The sequence below is a fragment of the Lissotriton vulgaris genome, chromosome 3_1 (genome assembly GCF_964263255.1).
Source record: "Lissotriton vulgaris chromosome 3_1, aLisVul1.2, whole genome shotgun sequence".
Lineage (NCBI taxonomy): Eukaryota > Metazoa > Chordata > Amphibia > Caudata > Salamandridae > Lissotriton > Lissotriton vulgaris.
This window is the reverse complement of record NC_141689.1, coordinates 308,474,099-308,494,659: the sequence shown is the minus strand read 5'-3', so window position 1 is coordinate 308,494,659 and position 20,561 is coordinate 308,474,099. Positions and strand designations below refer to the sequence as shown.

The 20,561-nt window shown below is 44.9% G+C and overlaps 1 protein-coding gene across 1 annotated transcript in view; it reads left to right on the top strand.

Moving 5' to 3' along the window:
* Positions 1–2,304: 2,304 nt before the first annotated feature.
* Positions 2,305–20,561, top strand: part of LOC147726369 (uncharacterized) — a 97,857-nt gene continuing 79,600 nt past the window's right edge. The window contains exons 1-3 of the mRNA XM_086963458.1: positions 2,305–2,540; positions 3,103–3,799; positions 3,896–3,949. Coding sequence (XP_086819584.1) covers positions 2,305–2,540; positions 3,103–3,799; positions 3,896–3,949 — 987 coding nt within the window. The remainder of the gene's footprint in view (positions 2,541–3,102; positions 3,800–3,895; positions 3,950–20,561) is intronic.

Genomic DNA, 20,561 nt, shown 5'->3' with positions numbered 1-20,561 from the left:
AGCCGGCCAGTTAACTGGGGTTGTCTTGCTCAGGGCTCATTGACAGGTTTCCGTAGAAAACCTACTGTGCAAGAGGTAGGGTGGGAGTGATGGATGTGGGGGCCTACTGTAGATTTTCTACCCGTCTGAATCTTGATGATATGCTCCGCTCTGCTGATCTGAAGTGCACTACTCTTGGTTTAGCCTTAGCTGCTCTGCCCACTATCAAGAGGTGGTCCCTCTGCAGAGTTGTTTTGCAGCCGTAAATAATTGCCCAGTCACCTGAGAGCATGTTGAAAACAATGGCATACCCTTTTTAAGTCTCAGGGAGTCGTGTATTTCTCCCCAGGTCTAGCTTTTCCTGACGACTGCTTGCTGTGGTTGCTAGTTTGCTTTGCTTCCATTTAACCAGTTGGACATTTATACAATGACTTGTAACAGAGCATACAAAAACTGCAAACATGTTGTGATTACGTGGTTGATGCCCCTTCCTGTCTGCTACTAAACACATTTGGGAAGTATTGCTCTCGATCCCCTACTTCAGTTTGTATCTGATAGGAATAACTAAATCCTCTAGTTCTGAGCCTGGCAGGAATACGTTCCCTATTCCATACCAGCAGACAGGCCTACAATGACAGTCTGCATGCAGTGCTTAATTTGTGCCAGAGGCACCGGCATTTTTTTTCAGGGCCGGGTCATTGGGTGTCTGTGTCCCGTCACCCAATGTGTGTTTACAACACAGTCACTCACTCTGTCTACTTCTCTCCGAGTCCTGGTGAAGAGCTGAGAGCCGATAATAAATCCATGCCCGTTCAGTCAGTGTTTCCTCTGGGAGGGCTACTGATGTGGCTGGGTTTGGTCCTGCTGCAGCCACGCCAGCGTGCGTTCCGTAACCTTGCATGCCAAAACACCCGGTAGCGCCAAGAGGCTAGTTGAATGAACCGCACGCTATATTAAATCGTAATAGACCAGAAGCCAAAATTCCACATTCTATCCAGGCCGCAAATCGGCACCTTCATTTTGTGTCTATTGCGTTTTAACATATCCATACTTATCCAGATTTGACTAGTTACGTGTATGTTGGATCTCTTCGGGAAGGCAGTTCAAGCTTAAAAATATGTTTTGTATCATCAACACAGGACAGGCCTAAATTAAAGGATCTAATGATATCAAATGCCTTATGTAAACAGTAAGTAAAATTGGAGACTATGGTGATCCTTTGGACTCTGCATAGTACTGCAAAGACCAAAAGGTAGTTCACCGCACTTCAAAATCTTTTTTTTTTTTTTGCAGTTTTGTATAGCGTGAACTCGACCCCAAGGTATTGGAGTGGACCAGCAGCTAAGTTACTCAAGGTTGCGGTCATTATTTTGAGACACTGCGACATTAAGTGATTTGCCCAGAATCACAGGATGTTGCGCCGACGCCAAAACTCGAACCTGGTTTTTCCAGTTTCAAAGTCGTGAACTCTGGCCATAAACCCACACCCTCTCTAACCCTCTATATGCATTTTAGAAAGTGGTCCTAATCCCAGAGTAGAGCTGTAAAACACCCCTATCGACGCTGGTCCCTAGGGGCATTACCCCCTCATGGGTCCTCCCGTCCCAGTCCTTACTACGTGAGGCAGTCCTGCCTCCACCCAGCCAATCACAACACCAGAATGTTTAAACTACATAAGGCCCCTCCCACCTACCGCCATGCCTGTTTTTTTTCTGCTCTGACGGCGGTCGGAACGCTGGTGCTCCCAGTTCCTGTTTCCTGGTCTGGATTTTCTTCAGGACAGTGCTGTGAGTGTTTGTTTTTGCAGCTTTATGTTTCTGCATTGTTTTTCTTGTTATTTTATCAGCGCAGCTGCTCCGGTATTCCGGTCAACCGCGCTCCTGTTCTGGGGTCAGGGGCGCTCCCTGTTCATGTGCTGGGCTGGGGCAGGGAGTTTTGTGGTTTCCTGGCCCCTGGCGTTCCGGCGCTGGGGCTCTCGTGCAGCGTCCGCCCCCCGCAGCCAATATCTTTTGATCTATGGCTGTTGCTGTAGACTACAGGGCTGCCCTTTTTTTATTTAATTCACCTGTCTCACCTTTGCGTGATTGGTTGATTGGGGGCAGTATTTATTGGAGGTTGCTGGTGTGGTGAGTTCCTGTTTGTTTGACACTGGATTTCTCACCTATTCCTGCTAAGGTGTTTTCTAAGCAGAATAATATTCAGGATCTGCAGGAGGATGACGTCTTGCAGATTTCTAGGGCGGATTTGCAGGACTTGATTAATTCTGCGGTCCAGTCTGCGCTGCTGTAGCCTGCAGCTAAGCGCGCTAAGGATGATGAGGAAGACATGGACAATTTCCCTAAGGGAAAGTACGTCCAGGGCAAGGTTTTTTCTGACATGCTGGTTCATATTCGAGAGGTGCTTGGGTTTGACCTTAAATCCCTGGCTGAGGAGGAATTTTACAATCAGTATAGTTCCTCTGTGGTGGATAAACTCCCGTTCCATGATGTCCTGAAGGATATCTTCACAAAGGAGTGGCTGGAGGTGGATAAGCAGGGTATTCCGCGATTCCTGGGGAAGCGGTATCGCCTGGCGGACTTTGATTCCCAGTTTCCTGCGATTCCTAAGGTTAATTCTCTTTTGTCCTCTATGGCTTCTGCCTCTCCTTCCTCTTTGTCGTTGGAGAAGGCTTCCCTGTCTCATCCGGTGGAGCGTAAGGTGGAGTCTGCTCTCAAACGTTCATACGCCGCTTCTCACTTTGTGGTGGGTGCTAGTACTTATGCGGCCTATGCTTCGCAGGTCCTGCTTAAGGATTTCGAGAAACTCTTTGACTGTCTTCAGGATCAAGGGGACCCTACTCCTGTGTTGGCTCAAATGGAGATCTTGGCGCATTTCCTCTCGGATGTCATTTTTGATTCCTTGTCGGATTTTTCCTTGGCTGCTGGGGCAGCGGTGGCTGGAAGGAGGTCTCTTTGGGCAAAACCTTGGGGTCTTGAGGCTGCACAGAAGGCCTTGGTCCATAAACTGCCTTTTGAGGGTCCCCGTCTTTTTGGGGATGCTTTGAATACAATGGTGCAGCGCTCTGCGGAGGAGAAGTTGTTAAAGCCTTTTCAGCCTGCTCCTAAGAAAATGTCTTTCTTCCAGAAGCAGAGGTTTCAAAGGGGTTTGTCATCTCAGCCCTTTCGTGGTGGGGCCCGTGGTCGGGGGACTGCATTCCATTATAAATCCCGACCTCAGCAACAACAGCAGCAGCAGCAACAACCTCCCTCTGGTGCAGGACAGAAGTGACTATGCCGCTGTGGGGGCTCGTCTCCGTTTGTTTTTGGACCGTTGGTCAGCTCTGATTTCCGACCAGTGGGTCTTGTCTGTCATCAGGTGGGGTTACCAGATTCCCTTCCGGGGCCCTCCCCCTCTGGATTGTTTTCTGGTTACCCCATTGTCAAGAGACCCCGTGCGGCGATCTGCCATGTTGTCCGGCATTGCCATGTTGTTGCGGAAAGGGGCTGTGCTCCCGGTTCCAGTGAAGGAAGTGGGCCTGGGGTTCTATTCCCATCTGTTTCTGGTTCCAAAACCCGATGGTTCCTTCTGGCCCATAGTGAATCTACGTTCCCTAAACAAATTGGTGCGGTTAGATCATTTTCGGATGGTCACATTACCGTCCCTCATTCCCCTCATCCAGGAGGGCGATTTTTTGGCTTCCCTGGACTTAGAGGATGCCTATTTTCACGTTCCGGTCCATCCTGCCAGTCAGCGGTTCCTGAGATTTGCTGTCCATGGGAGGCATTTCCAGTTTCAGGTTCTGCCGTTTGGCCTTTCCACTGCTCCCAGGACTTTTACCAAGGTATTGGCGCCTGCTGTGGGGGTTTTGCAACATCAGGGTTTCTCCAAGTTTCCCTATATTGATGATTGTTTGGTCTCTGCTTCCTCTTTTCCTCAGGCTCTTCTGGTGGTGGAGGTCACGTTGTCCCTGTTCCAGGAGCTGGGGTTCAAAGTGAATCTGGCCAAGTCTCATCTGGATCCTGTTCAGAGACTTCAGTTCATCGGAGGTCTGTTCGACACCTCTCTGGGGGCGGTGTTTCTCCCTCCTGCTCGGCTCCTTTCCTTGCAGACTCTGTTGCTGGATCGTCCCTCTGCACTGGCTCGTGTTTGGTTGCAAGTCCAGGGTTTGATGACTGCGACCACTGCTGTGGTTCCTTGGGCTGGCCTCAATCTCAAACCCTTGGTGACTCATCTGTTGGCTTGGTGGGACCCTTCCCGGGTGGATTACGAGGCTCTGGTTCCTCTCTCTCCTGTTCTGGTTCAGGACTTGGACTGGTGGCTTTGCACTTCCAATTTGGAGAAGGGGGTGCGGTTTTGTCTTCCTCCTCCCCTTTTGTTGATGACAGATGCCAGTCTTTGGGGTTGGGGGGCCACTTTGGGGTCCTTGAAAGCCAAGGGTCGGCGGTCTCGGGAGGACGGTACCCGTATCTCGAACTGGCGGGAGTTGGCAACCATCTGGGAGGCGGTGCAGTTCTTTCAGGTTCATCGTCTCGGGACGAATCTGTTGGTTCGTACCGTCATCCAGGTGGCTCATTGTTACCTGAACCGTCAGGGGGGGACCCGTCCGCGTCCCTGAACATGTTGGCCTTCATGATTTGTGCTTGGGCGGAATCTCATCTGTTGGCCTTGAGGGCGGTGTACATTCCGGGACAGTTGAATTTTCATGCAGACGCTCTGAGCCGCAACCTTCCATCTTCTGTTCTGTACCATCTCTCTCTTCCTCTGTACCAATCCTTTTGCCTTCGGTTCGGGACTCCCTGGATCGATCTTTTTGTGTCTCCTCTCAACTCTCTCCTTCCCCGGTTTCGTTCGGAGGTACTGTGTCCTCAGGCTTGGGCGGTGGTTTCTCTTTTGATTCCCTGGCCTTCGGGTCGTCTGTATGCATTCCCTCCCATTCCCGAGGGTGCTGCAGAAGAGTCGGGGGGGAGAAGGGTTCGGTCCTGTTGATTGCTCCTTTCTGGCCTCGCCGCCTTTGGTTTCCTCTCCTGTTACGGCTGGCGGAGGGTCGGTTTGTCCGTCTCCTCTTCAGTTTCCACTCCTGTCCCTGCCTTGTCTTTGTAATTTGCAGCTGACGGCTTGGCTCTTGAGCGGTTGACGTTGGAGTCTTTGGGCTGTTCTTCTGTGGTGGCTCGTGACATCCAGTTGTCTCGCCGCCCTTCGACCCTTAAGTGCTATGGTCGTCATTGGGGTTCTTTTGTTTCTTGTTGTTCTTCTCATTGGGTGGATCCTGTATTGGCGGTTCCTACTTCTGTGTTGTACTTTCTCCGAGATGGTTTTTTGAAAGGCCTTTCCCCTTCCACGTTGTCTGCTCAGTGGGCCGCGGTTCGTGCTTGTCGGGGTCCTGAGCCCTCCTTGGAGGGTGTTGCCCCTTTGGTTAGTCGGCTTGTTTGAAGCTTTCTGCTTCGTCGGCGGCTTCTACTGTTCTCGTTCCTTCTTGGGATTTGCCTACTGTTTTGCGGGGTCTATAGTTGCCCCTTTATGAGCCTTTGATGGAGGCGGATTTGTTGTGGCTGTCTGCTAAGGTGGCTTTCTTGTTGGCCATTACATCCGCTCGCCAGTTGGGCGAGTTGGGTGCCTTGATCATTTTGTTTCCTTATTTGCAGATCCTTCCGGTCGCTTTACGGCTTGATCCGGCCTTCGTACCTAAGGTTTCTTCAGGTTTTCATTTGAAGCAGGAGGTGATTCTTCCTGATTTACCTGCTGAGGGGGATTCCCTTGTTCCCCCTTCCTTGGATGTTCGCCGGGCTCTCCAGACTTATCTCCAACGTTCCCTGGGGTTCCGGCTTTCTCCTGCTCTGTTTGTCTCCTGTGGGGGTGTCGCTAAAGCGAAGAAGGTTTCCACTTCCACGCTCAGTCGGTGGGTGCGTTTTGCGGTCTACCAATCTTACAAGTCCTTGGATTTGCCTCCTCCGTCTCATGTACAGGGTCATTCAACGCGTTCTGTGTCTGCTTCCTGGGCTGAGGCGGCGGAGGTCTCTATCCAGGAGATCTATAGAGCAGCCACTTGGCAGTCTCATCACACATTTGTGCTACATTATAGGCTTGATGTTTTGCATGCCTCTGCTTTTTCTGTTGCCGTCTTGAACGCTGTTGTTCATTGATCTTTTATTGATTAAAGTTTTGTACTCTGCATGGATCCCTGGTGTCCTGTGTTTTTTAATGGTTCTCTGCTTGTGAGTTTCTCACGTAGTAAGGACTGGGACGGGGGGTAATGTCTTGTTACTTACCGGTAATCTTCATTACCCCGATTAGGGTTGTCCCCGTCCCACTCCTCGACCCTCCCTCCCTCCTGCTGTGTTTATGTTGGAGTTTGAGTTTGAGTTTAAAATATTTATTAAGCGCACGTACACCGAGCGGTTTCATGGCGCTAATAAAACTGAACCCCTGAGGCTTCAGAGACGGAAGGAAAGAAGGGGGGGATTAGGAGGGAAAAGCCTGAGTAAAAAGAAAGGTCTTTAAGGCCTTGCGAAAAAGTGAGTATTGAGGGCAGGATCTCAGGTGAGCCGGGAGGGAGTTCAAAAAGTGGGGGCGAGTGTCGAGAATTTGGATCCACCCCACTTTTTGCGATTGAAGCGGGGGACTAGGAGGAGTTGTTGGGTAGAGGAACGTAGCTCCCTGGGGGGAACGTAGAGATGAATTTTGGAAGTAATGAAAGCAGGGGCTGATCCAGTCCGGGCGTTGAAGGTGATACAGCCTAGTTTGAACTGGGCACGTTCGCGGATGGGGAGCCAGTGTAGAGTCTTAAGGAGTGGAGTGACATGGTGGGACTTAGGTAGGTTAAAAACCAGTCGGGCTGCCTGGTTTTGTACTAATTGAAGGCGTCGCAGACTGTACGCTGGCATGCCACAATAAAGGGCATTGCCGTAGTCCAGGCGGGAGATCACCATGGCAAGAACTATAAGTTTGAGAGATGGATAGGAGAAAAACCGGGAGACTTTACGGATGGTGCGAAGAGAGTGGAAAGATGAGGACACCACCGAACTGACCTGGGAATGAAGTGAGAGTTGATAATCTAGTTTAAATCCAAGAGTTTTTACAGAGGAAGAGGGGGTGGGTGGAGAACCCAATGAAGGAGGCCAGAAGGAGGGGGTCCAGGGACTGGAGCAACCACCTGTCAGCACCAACTCCGTTTTATCGGGGTTGAGCTTCAGGTGGTTGTGGTTCATCCAGTCCCGGATGAAAATCATAGTGGATTGAAAATTGGAAATAGACTGAGGGGAAGCGGAAAGGGAGAAGATCAGCTGGAGGTCATCCGCGTAGTCAAAGACAGAGACCTCCAGCTGTTGGAGAGCAAAAATGAGGGGGGCGATGTACAAGTTAAATAATAACGGGGACAAAGAGGAGCCCTGGGGGACCCCGCATTTGACCGCCTGGAAGTCTGCTGCAAAATCACAAAGGTGCACAGCTTGGGAACGGCCGCTCAAAAAGGAGGACAGCCAGACCAGGGCGACGCCTCCAACACCCGCCGCCTTGACACGGGATAGTAAGATAGAGTGATCAACCGTGTTAAAGGCGGCGGAGAGATCGAGGAGAACAAGGGCCTGGGGATGATTGTTGTCCAAACCCTCTCTCAGGGTGTCCAGAACCGAAAGGACCACAGACTCGGTTGAGTGCGATGGACGGAATCCTGCCTGCCTAGGGGTCAGAATCTTATTCTCCTCCACAAATGTGCTGAGCGTCTTGGTAACATGGCGCTCTAGGACTTTCGCTAGAAATGGAAGGAGGGAGATGGGACGGTAGTTGACAAGTGTGGTGGGGTCGGCACCGGGTTTTTTTAGAATGGGTAAGATGACGGCTGTTTTGAGGGAGGGAATTACAGTGCCTTGAGATAGCGAACTGTTCAGAAGGGTGAGGGGGGGTGAAGTGCAGACCGAATAGATCTGTTTCAGAATGGGTGCAGGGCAAGGATCAAGGGGAGAGCCGGACTTGATCATCGGAAGAATGGAAAGAAAAGATTTTTCTGTAAAAGGTGGAAATGAATCAAGACGAGTTGAATTGGGGGGGCATATGGGAATTACAAAGGAGGGGGAGGGTGGAGGAATATTGGCTTTAATGATGGAAAATTTGTCGAGAAAAAAAGTGTTAAGGGAGTTGCATAGGTGCTGGGAAGGGGAAGGTTTCAAGGAAGCCCTATCGGAGTAAGCAAGTTCGTGCATGATGGTGAAAATTTCTTTAGACTGATTCTCTGCGGCTAAAATTTTGGAAGAAAAATAAGCTGTCTTGGTTGCTAGGATGGCTTTTTTGAACTGGGCCAGGAGAGAGATATACTGTTTCTTTAGGGTCAAGCAGTAGGCTTGTCGCCAAGCGCGTTCTGCTCGCCGGAGATTGAGTTTTAGGTCTTTAAGATCCTGATTAAACCAGCGGTTAGCTTCATTATTGCGTTTTGAGGATACACGCCTGAGGGGGGCTACTGAGTCGAAACCCGAGCAAAGCCAGGAATTGATTGAGTCTGCTTGCTCAAGGGAAGAGAGCCCATGGAGATCTGGGCAGGAATTAGAGAGAGGGGAGGCCATGGAAGTCACATCTACGCGGTTCCAGGAGCGTGCCCAGATGTTTTTGGGGAGAGGGGGCTTACAGGATGACTGGATAGGTAGTGAAAAGGAGATAAGAAAATGGTCAGACCAGGTACAAGGGGAAATAGTCAAGGATGAGACCGGGCAGTTGAGAGACCAGATTTGGTCTAAAATGTGGCCTTTACAGTGGGTAGGGTGGTGCACTGCTGGAAAGAAATCAAGAGAACGGAGGGACTCAGAAAATTTCTTCGATGTTGAACATTCGGCTGGGTCTGAAGGCCAGAAGTTGAAGTCTCCTAGTATGAGAATAGCTGAGTTATTAACTGCTAGGGTAGCTACCAGGTCAAGAAAAGTCGGGAGAAAGAGTTGGGGAGAGGTGGGAGGACGATACAGCAGCACACAAGTGAGCGGGGTGTTGAAGGAAAGTGAGCGGGCGACCAAGTAATCTCAGGATCCAATTGGGGAGTAGGTTAGGGATTGGAAGACAATGTCTTTCCGAGCAATGAGGGCGACGCCTCCGCCTGACTTGCCAGGGGGGCGGTCGGCGCGAAGTGCGTAATAAGAAGCCGGAAGAGTGGCTAGCAGGGATGGAAGTGAGTTCTTGCAGAACCAAGTTTCCGTAAGAAACATTAAGTCGGGTTTGTGCGAGTCTAGTAATGTAAAGAGTTCGTGATAGTGCTTAACGCCGGCCTGGTGTTGAGGTAGAAGGCAGATACGGTGGTAAAATGCGGACGGGCTGGGGGCGTTATGCAGGGGAGTCTTGTTGATAAGGTAGGTGGGAGGGGCTTATGTAGTTTAAACATACTGGCGTTGTGATTGGCAGGGTGGAGGCAGGACTGCCTCACGTAGTAAGGACTGGGATGGGGAGGACCCTAATCGGGGTAATGAAGATTACCGGTAAGTAACAAGACATTTCTCATTTAAACCTCAGCAAGCACTTTCTTCTGTTAATGTGCATCTTTTGTATCCTAATTTAAGGAGGGCCTTACACAATCTCTTGACTTTTATTTCTGTAGGGTAACAGTCTGTGCCCTCTGAGTGTTTCGGATTTATGATTTGCTTCCCAGATTAACCTTTACTGCATCTTCTGCTTTTTATATTTTTATTACGTTATACAGAGCGAAAATAGTAAATAATTCAGGCATTACTTCAGAGTCAGATAAAGGAGAAAAGGCATCAGTTCCACATGTTGACATGACGATCAGCCCTAGACCGCATTGAGGCCCTATAATAACCATACACAGAGACAAAAATGACTCAGCACTGTGCTCACCCTGTAAGGGAAATAATCCGTCTGCTCCATGAGTTCCATATTTTAATTACATTTCTGCGTATGCACCGGTGCTCTGCTGACTGCTTTCTTTGTATGTTGCACAAGTGTCAATGCCCTTTCCCCATTAGGCCACTGTTAGAGGGTTACTGCTCCTCTAATGCCTGACGAGATCACTTTCAGCTAACATACAACTGATGCCTACCATAGTCTTTGTATTATTTTTACCATCCCATTGATCCATGATCCAGAGAATCATAATCTTGGGATCCATTGTTGCATCTTCTGCTTTTGTGTATTTTTTTAAACAAGTAACATCTACTCTTTCTTTCAAGTAACATTGTTAAATACCTTACAATGTGGTTATTGGTTTTGGTGTAGTGCAAGATTACTTTCTTAAACATCACTTTTCTTTTTGGTAAGCCATGAGCACTCAGTCCAATAAGGAAAGCAATATGCATCCTTGTTATTACTAGTGAGCTTTAGAAAACAAAGCCAATTGATTTGAACAGGCCCTAGATTTCTGCTATTCAAACATTACCATATTTTGAGTATTAGTGTTCCAGCTTACTTTCAAGAGGAAGTAACCTTGCAGTACTTCTGGAGCAGGCCTATATATTATCTCCTTAATAACTCGCTTTATTCGCATTTTGTGATTATATGGGAGCAGCTGTAGAAAGCAAAACAAAGATCATAACAGGCAGCCACCTTTAAGGTTATTGCCCATTTTGTTTACTTGACGAATGCGCAGCTGATGAGAGTATGTATCCGATAACGGATGAGAGGTAAACTGCATAAAGCTTGACCATTACTGTCCATTAACTGGAGGGTATTTGAAGGATGGGTTTCTGTAAGTGGTCCTAGCATGGCTCACAAATCTGGTGCTTCTTTAGACATCCTCTTACCTTATAAATGGGTTGTTAAAGGACTAGGGGCCAGATGTAGGTCGCCCAACACCGGTCGGTAACGGACGAAATTACCGAATTTCGGCCGTTACCGACCGGTATTGGGCTTTCCAGATGTAGGTGGCATTTTTTAAGGATTCGGTATTTTACCGAATCAGTATATTAAGGATTCGGTAAAATACCGAATTCTTAACATACCGATTCGGTAAAATACCGAATCCAGGATGTAGGAAGCACTCAAGTTAGTGCATTCCTCAGTTAAGGATTCGTTATTTACCACCAACTAGAAGCTGGTGGTAAATAATGAAAACCCATGAAAAAGCATTTTTTTGCTTTTCCAGCAGTGCCATGTTGCAGACATACATGCCCTTAGGGCATGTATGTCAGCAACATGTGCACCCATACACAATTGAGGGGTGCAACAGGGTGTCAAAGTGACACCCTGCCACCCTTCAATGTTTCCCCCAATTACCGAATCGGTATTTACCGATTCGGTAATTGACATTCATTCCTATGGGCCTCCAGGCCCATAGGAATGAATGGCAATTACGGAATCGGTATTTACAGATTCGTTAATTACCGAAACTTACCGATTCGGTAATTTTTTCGGTAAAATTACCTACATCCCATTTGCCTATTCTTAAATACCGAATCGGTGTGATTCGGTATTTAAGAATCGGTAATCTGGGATTACCTACATCTGGCCCTAGATGTTTCTGCTGGTGAACAGTCACAATATCGAAAAAAAATATCGACTGGACAGAATATCGAGTTTTTAAATAGAATGAACAGAATATCGAATTGCAAACATAAAGTGGTGCAGAATATCGAAATTCTGCTAAGAAATATCGATTTTCATAATATCGAAGTTAGTAATATCGACAGTCATAATATAGTTGTTAAAAATAAAGATTTTTTTATAGTGTTTTAATTGTTAGTATATGTGTTAAAAGTATGTATTATTTTTGTAATGTATGTTTGAAGTTTTTTAAAGTAATGAATTTTATGTTATTTAATTTTTGCGTAATTTAATTCCTTAGCGGGTTGTGGGTAATAGGGGAATAGGGTGGGAAGTAATTTATTTATAGTAAATTAAATATTAATTTTTAGGAAATAATACTTATTTTTAATTTAATTTTGCATTTTAATTCTGTAGCGGGATGTGGGTTTATAGGGGAATAGGGTGGGAAGTAATTTAATTGTTATTAAGTAATTATTTATTTTTATTTATTGGCATTGATAATTAATATGTTATTAATTAATTATTAATTGGTAATTATGTTTTATTAATTGGTAGTTCTTTTTCATTAATTGGTAATTAATGTGTAATAATTTATTAATTGATAATTATATGGATTGTATTAATTTATTTATTCAGAGCGGGTTGTGGGTTTATAGGGGAATAGGGTGGGAAGTAATTTAATTGTAATTAAGTAATTATTGAAATTATTTTTGTGTATTGATAATTAATGTACTGTTAATTATTACTTGGAATTTTTTTATTGCTTAATAAATGTTTGTGTTGAAAATGAATCTGTTGTTAATTCATTATTATTGGGTAATTAATTTCAGTAAATAATATTTATTGGTGTTTGTAATTAATTCATTATTAAATAGTTTGTAGTTGGTAATTAATTGTAATTAAATTTCTATTGGTATTGATAATTAATTTATTTCTATTTAAATATTAAATCATTGCTTTCCCTACTTTTGCACTCACTGGATTGGGAATAGTAATGTTTACCCCTACGCTATCCAACACTTTCCCTACTGGTGCACTCTCTGGAGTGGGAATAGTAATTTTTACCCCTACGCTATCCAACACTTTCCCTACTGTTGCACTCTCTGGAGTGGGATTAGTAATTTTTACCCCTACGCTATCCAACACTTACCCTACTGTGGCACTCTCTGGAGTGGGAATAGTAATTTTTACCCCTACGCTATCCAATGCTTCCCTACTGTTGCACTCACTGGAGTGAGAATAGTAATTTTTACCCCGCTGCTATCCAACACTTTCCCTACTGTTGCACACACTGGAGTGGGAATAGTAATTTTTACCTTCCCGCTATCCAACGATTTCCCTACTGTTGCACTCACTGGAGTAGGAATAGTAATTTTTTCCCCTACGCTATCCAACGCTTTCCCTACTGTTGCACTCACTGGAGTGGGAATAGCAATGTTTACCCCTACGCTATCCAACGCTTTTTATACTGTTTCACTCACAGGAGTGGGAATAGTAATTTTTACCCTCCCGCTATCCAACGCTTTCCCTACTGTTGCACTCATTGGAGTGGGAATAGTAATGTTTACCCTCCTGCTATCCAACGGTTTCCCTACTGTTGCACTCACTGGAGTGGGAATAGTAATTTTTACTCTCACGCTATCCAACGCTTTCCCTACTGCTGCACTCACTGGAGTAGTAATAGTAATTTTTACTCTTCTGCTATCCAACGCTTTTCCTACTATTGCACTCACTGGAGTGGGAATAGTAATTTTTACTCTCCCGCTATCCAACGCTTTTCCTACTGTTGCGCTCACTGGAGTGGGAATAGTACATTTAGACCTCTTGCTATCCTACGCTAACAATATTGAATATTTTTTATTCATATTAAGTAAATATATATATGTAATAAAAATGCAAGTTTATTATTTTTTTTACTTACATTAATTATTTATTCATTTTAAGGTCATTTAAGTATTTTTAAGTATGTTTTAGTTAATTATATTTATCATTTCATTAATTTTACATTACTTTTAAGACATTTAAAAAATTCGATATTTTAACAAACTATATTATTTACAACGATATTTAGGATTCGATAAGTTTGTACTTACCTGTTTGTAGATAGGAATTCGATATTCTGGCATTCTATATTTTTTCCTCGATATTTTGGCAGGTCGATATTTTGCTCCTCGATATTATGTCAGTGATCCCTTTCTACTGTGGAGCCAACCATCAAGACTTGGTTGATTTGTGTCCCACTAGTGTTGGGTAATATCCAGTTTACTAGAGCCTTAGGGAGGGGTGTGGAATTTGATAAAATATAGATTTTTCCAAGGGACAGGCATGCTTCAGGAAAATACTGTCTTTTTTACTTGTCTCATTTGGAGCCATGCAGTGGGGTGCCAAAACTGTAGTGTCTCTGATTATGACAGAGCTCATATCAGATGTCTCAATTCTTAAAAGGCCTTGAATGTATCCCCTGTTACTCCCTTCGTATATCTGCATGAAGGGGCTGAAAGTAGGTGGGAAGCAGTGGGTTCCAGTTTTGGCATGCCGTGAGAGTTAAAGTTAATGTTAAGACTTATAAAGTGCACTGTCACTCTACGGGCATCTTGGAGCTGATGTACACTAACTCAGACCACACACATCTGTTGTGATGAAAATCGCACCTACCAATAGAAATAGGGCCTAAACAGCACCGTTAGGATACTGTCATGTGCTTATCTAGGTTCCTGATCGATACTGTGACCTTATGCCCCTATTCGGCTATAAATCCATTTATTCCCTATATTGGCATAACCGTTCAAGTGCGATTTTCTGTAAAGTCATCTCTGGCCTCACACGAGCAGAGCCACAGAGCCACATTCCAGCATGACTCTCTGCTACTTCCTTTGCGACCAATTAGTGCAATGACAGAGCAGCAGTCACTATCTGATATTCCTAGATAACACTCCGAGTTCTTCAACAAGATAAAAACTTAGCAAACCTGGAAATCCCCGCTTGCTATGTTTTGATTAGTAATGGAACTCTAATGAGCAACTGATAACTATCACTTCCTAGTGACATCTTTAATTGACGTCTTATGTCCAGCAAACTTGCGTCAAACCCGGCACCTGTCAGGTATAAATATTACCAACGTTGCCTTAAGCAATGAGCGAACATGTTGCTGATGCCAGCTGCCTGCATGACCCCGTGTTGGTAAAAACTAGCACTCTGTCGCTGCAGCCTGCTATCCTGTGGTGGTGAAGCTACTGATTACCATTATCGCCGCTACAGCGCGATCTATGGTGCAGTACGCTTGAGGAGCCGTGCAGCCGTCCTCTGCGAAGACATCCAGCCCAGCTGCCCGCAGACGCTGTCACCCCTCCTTCCTCGACGCGCTGAGAGAAGCCGCTGCCTTTCTCGTGCAGAGAAATCCAGTCCCGGCGCTTCCAGTTTACCCTCGCAGGTGACTGGGATATCGAGAGAGACCCCTGAAGGAGATACCAATCCTCCATCATTCTATTCAGAGGTATGGTGTTGACTAAACCCTTAGACGAGAATTCTTGAAACAAACCTTGGCAAAACCAACTTAACTTAAGCTACTTACTTACTCCCCCTTCTCACGTGTTAGGCTTAGGTCAGGCACACTGGGGTAGGCTTAGTTAGAAGCACCAGTTGAGTATGTTAGCCTGATGTATATATGACTGTATATATGTTTTATTACTTTTAAACCATTGTATGGCTAAGAAACCATATCAATGCTTTTACAGTTCTATTTCGCTATTCTTATCTTACTGTACGTACTTTTTATAATAACAGTTATTGCAATTGTGGCAATACATTTCTCTTGTATGAGAAGAAAGACTGTTCAATAAATGTTAACCTTTATTGATACACGCCCGTCTCTCTATTCTCTACATACTGTGAAAGTAAACTGCACTAGACTGACTGAGTGAAATCTGTGTCTATTGTTTCACACGACCCTAGAGATCGACTCTTGATCTGAGGAGCAAAGTTGTCATGTTGCACGGTTGTTGGAAAGCTGAATCCCTTCTTGTCTGTGCCAAGGAAGCTGATCACTTCCTATGCAGAGAAGAAAGTTTCCAGTGACCTCTGAGCTAGTTGGTAACACAACCCAATTAAGTTTAGCATAGTCAGTGGAGGCCTGGAATATAAGCAGTTCCACGTCGATACTACTGTTTATGTTATTCCAATGCGCAGGGCCTAGTGGGAAACTAGGAACTACACTACATGGCGCCCAACGTTTGGTAAGGCGATAAACTAACGCAAGACTTGTAGAGTAACTCAGTCGTGCATATTTCACACCCCTTTCTCCCTTAAATACTCCAATAGACGTCTGGAGTGGGTAAAAGGTTAAAATCCGCCCGACCTTAGTAGGAAGAGATTCCTATGTAAAGCTCTGGTTTATTCAACGTTGAAGGATACAGTGTTCCAAAATATTGTGCATCTAATCTTTGTCTCCTTGGAGACCTACTCTGCAAAAACTGCATTTATACAATGTCAGTAGAAAACAACAGCACCACTGGGGCCGCAGCAGATGCGACTCAGCGAGGTCCCGAATACACAGACCCGGGTGCTATTATCATCCCGGTCCAGTTAAGAAGATCTATAACTTTAAAACTTATAGAACACGGACTGACACCTCAAGGTGGTACAGTAATTTTCGTGATAGAGGCTCACGAGTATCGGCAGACAGAGGTATTCTATTCATGGATAAACTTTCCAGCGGTAAACGCTATAACACAAGAGTTTCACTATTACAAAATAGAGGAACCTCCGGGAGAGTATGCTCCTTTTGAGGAGATTGAAATCCCACTTAAATTTCAAGAGCACCTGCTCTGGTTTAATGGCGCCCTAAAACACAATGATCACATAACCAGGCTCGGTCCACTAGGTAGACCAGGAGCCACGTGGCCGGTTCTAGCCAGCTACACACCACATCCTGACATTATAAAAATGTCTAGAGAAGAGCTGCTAGCACAGCTAAACACATTAATAAAAATACATAGGCAATTAGTCCAATATGTAATACGGACTGCAACAGTCCAGCCAGCTGTTAATTCACACCAGCTGACCCCTCATCAGGGGAACACAAATAAAATTACACCACAGAACATACAGTCATGTCTTGGTAAAACACCCGTAAAACGGGAACAAATTCCTTTCTGGTTAGCCCAGAAAATCACTCAAATAGAGGCAGTATTTCCTGATACTACCCCTATTGAGAAACACAGAATCTTGACCATCTGCCTTCCTATGGGAATCGCACCACACGTGGAGGACTGCGACACTTGGGGTACAGTCTTTGCTTCCATTTACACAAAAACACACGGTGTTCCGTCTATGGCGGTAATACCAGACGTGCTAAAACAGATTCAAAATGAATTCGGTCCAGAACCAGCTTTAAATCTAGGTATGAAATTACTGAAAGACTTCAAGCAGGTCACGGCTATATTATTAGCCAATGTAAAGGGAGAAGCAGCATCTGTGGCGATTCGCCAGAAGTTGAGGGAAACAGATATAAAAGATCCTGTTGAGCTTGCCAAAATCATAGAAAAATGCTATGAAGAATTAGGTAGAGACAGCTTGGGTGGGAAACCAGTTAAGCCCCAACTGCTCGAAAATCCAGAAAAATTATTTATTAAAAATAATTTAAACACTCCTAAAAAGAGCTGGGATGGAAATAAACAATCCACTCCCAAGGAAAAAGTTTTCCAGTCCAGAGGAAGGTCTCCTCGACGGAGGGAGAGAACTCCGACTCGAGAACGCCAGTCTCCCCAGAGGGAGCCCTCTGAGAAAAGATATAACCTTAGAAATAGGGATAATATAAAAAAACCTGATAGATATCAAAGTATTGATACACGTCCCTCTCGATCTCTTCCACAGAATTCGGAAAGAAGAGGACGGTCAGACCCAGGAGAGCACACCAAGTCCAAAGACAAGGAACCTGCTCAAAATAAGAAATCTCAATTTCAGAAAAAGAAGGTAGCCAGTATTAGAGTAATCAACCATGCCGAGAATACTGAGGACACAGTTGAAAAACGGGGAGTGGGCATTGACAATGTTGGACAGTGCAGCAGAGATCAGTATAGCGCGCAAGATCTTGATGAGTCATCTGGAGACAGTGGACACGAATGAATACATTCAGGTTGAAACTGCCGACGCCAGACTTAGCGAGCCCCATAAAATATACGAAATAACATTGCGTATGGAGGGTGATAAGACTAGGAAAATTAAGGGTCTATTTTGGGATAAGCTCTCAAAAGGCTATGATATTCTGTTAGCTGAAAAAGATTGGCCCCCGGAGTTTGTCAGGGAGTGCCCTCGTGGCGAAGAAGTGATTATGCCTGCCTTCTCGAATCACATTCCGATTCACAAAAAATACACATATGCAAGGAAATGGGCAGTAGCCCAGGCACCTGCATTGTATAAAAATCATGTAGGATGGGATGAGGATTCACCGCCTCACAAAATCCAACTAAAAAGTGAACCAACTGCCCAACGGCAGTATCCCATAAAGCAAGAAGCTAAAAAACAAGTCAGGGAGATCTTAGATCAACTTGAGTACCAGGGGGTGATTGAAACATGCACCTCTCAAATGAACAATCCTTTGTTTCCTGTCTCCAAGCCAGACAATTCATATCGTCTAGTGTTGGACTACAGACATCTTAATACATGTTGCAAAACCTTTGCAGTACAAAACTCGCATAGTGCAGCCCTAATGAATAATATAGTTAGGAAAAAATACAAAACGACATTAGACATTTCTAATGGTTTCTTTTGTCAAAACATTGCACCAGAAAGCAGATACTTGACCGCTTTCTCCGCATTTGGGTCACAGAAAAAATTCTGTCGACTCCCACAGGGGTTCAAGAACAGCCCAGGACTATTCTCAGCTAGGGTAACAGAGTTACTACAAATCTATGATGATGAAGCATTGTCTTACGTAGATGATATTTATCTCACAGACGACGACTTGGATACTCACTTGAAAAGAGTGAACACCATTATACTTGGGTTCGCAGCAGAGGGTTACAAATTCAACTTTAAAAAGTCCCGAATTGCCCATCTGACAGTACTATTTTTAGGGTACGAATTATCAAGTGAAGGGAAAAGCCTAGCGGACAACTTCTTAGAGAAGTGCGCTGTACTCCAAGCTCCAAAAACGCTGAAGAATTTACAATCAATACTAGGTTTTCTGAATTTCGGAAGAACTTACATTCTAAATTACGCAGAAAGGGTTAAACCTCTCTACGAACTAATAAAACCTGATTTAAAACAAATCAATTGGACTCAAAAACACACAGAAATTTTGAGATCACTGCAAACAGACATGTTAGCAAAAACTAAATTAGATACACGTGACAACACGATCGATCTTGTAATCCGAGTCATCCCAGGAAGATGCGGATTCACGTACCTAACCTCTAATGAGGGAGAAAAGGTACCAATTTCAATTAAATCTCACTTGTACACACAAGCAGAAAAAACATTCAGTCGCACAGAAAAAACTGTGAACGCAGTGCAAATCGCATTAGCAAATGAACGAGAACTAGCACACGGCAAACGGATTAATATCCTTACAGCGGAATCCGCCTTCGAGGCGCTATTCAGCCCAGTAAACCTGCCTACAGTGTCACTGGATCCAAAATGGATACAGTGCATAGATTCTCTAGGAGCGGAAGACGTGAAATACTATTTCGCCCCGCAATACGAAGAACTGAATGATTTAGAATATGAAGAAGAATATCCTCTGCCAATCGAAATCCTGCCTCTCCCACAATACGCATGTACGCTTTGTACAGCATTTCAACGTAGAGAGAAAATCCTACGATGCAGCATGTGCGATTATTAAAGGTCGTTGGCTGTGCGGTAAATTCAGACCGAAAGTAACAAAAACTGAATCAGTAAAGTACTGTTCGGTTCAAAGAACTGAAATCAGATCTTTAAAGATGGCGCTCGAAAATGCAGAACGCGAATTCCCCACACTTATCGTGTGCGATTCTCATTTTTGCGCCAACTCTTACAACAATAAGCTGCAGAGTTGGATCGAAAACGACTACAAAGATGACACAGGTGCCACAATAAAGCATAAATTGCTCTGGAACGAGGTAGCTCTTTTACACAAAGAACTACAAAAGACTCACGTGATTCACGCACAGAGTCTTCAACGTGATGGCGTTCACGTTGCAGGGAATTCATTGGCTAATACAGCCACCGCGGAAGCAACTAAACCGGCTTCCGTAGCCACAAAAAAGCGTACAGATAAGTACATAGACGGGGAAACCATGCTAGCAGTAAAAACGACCGTAAAAGGCGACTGTGCAGCACTACCCGTAAACTATCCACTCAATTATGCATACATAATCGATGCAAACTCCGTTCCTTTTGCTCGAATCCCTGGAGTGGGGGATAGAGTAATTCCAAACAGGAGCAGGAGGGGCTTCCTATTACTGGAAGCACACATGGGGTTGGGTCTGAAACACCAAACAATCAAAGCCTCTCTGAAAAAATTGCAATCAGAGTACTGGTGGCCAGGAATGAGTATAGATATTCAATGTTTTGCTCAAAATTGTGAAAACTGCAACAGAGATCGCAGTAATGAACAGGCCAGTGTAGTTTCAGGATCCCTTCTAGACAGCATAAGGCGGTCTATCTGCGCAATCAAAGAAGAGAAGCGCGTCCCAGTGTACACAGTTTAGACGAAAAGCACTTAAAAAAATGAGGCCTCCAGCACTCGGCTGACGCTAGAACGGTTATAAAAGATTAGCGAGTCCATATCGGCACATACGCAATTACCACGTTCCATTCTGACCAGGGTCCTGCTTTCAGCTCTCGAGCCTATAAGGAGGCCATGGCTAGCATGGGAATTGGGTTGTGGTATTCTTGTCCGTCGCACAAGTGTGGTAGAAAGAAAAAACCGTGACATAAAGCAATCTATAACAGCGAAGGTATTAGGTTCAGGCGCTGGGTGGGTCAAACATTTAATAAGTGTCCAGACTAGTCTTAACAACATGCCAAGAAATTCTCTAAAAGGTTTCAGCCCATACGAACTATTGTTCGGAATTAGAATGAACGTTCAGGACCTCGATAGTCAGATGTCAGTGGTACAAGCAGAAACAAAGCAGTTTGAAGTAAAAGACCGTTTG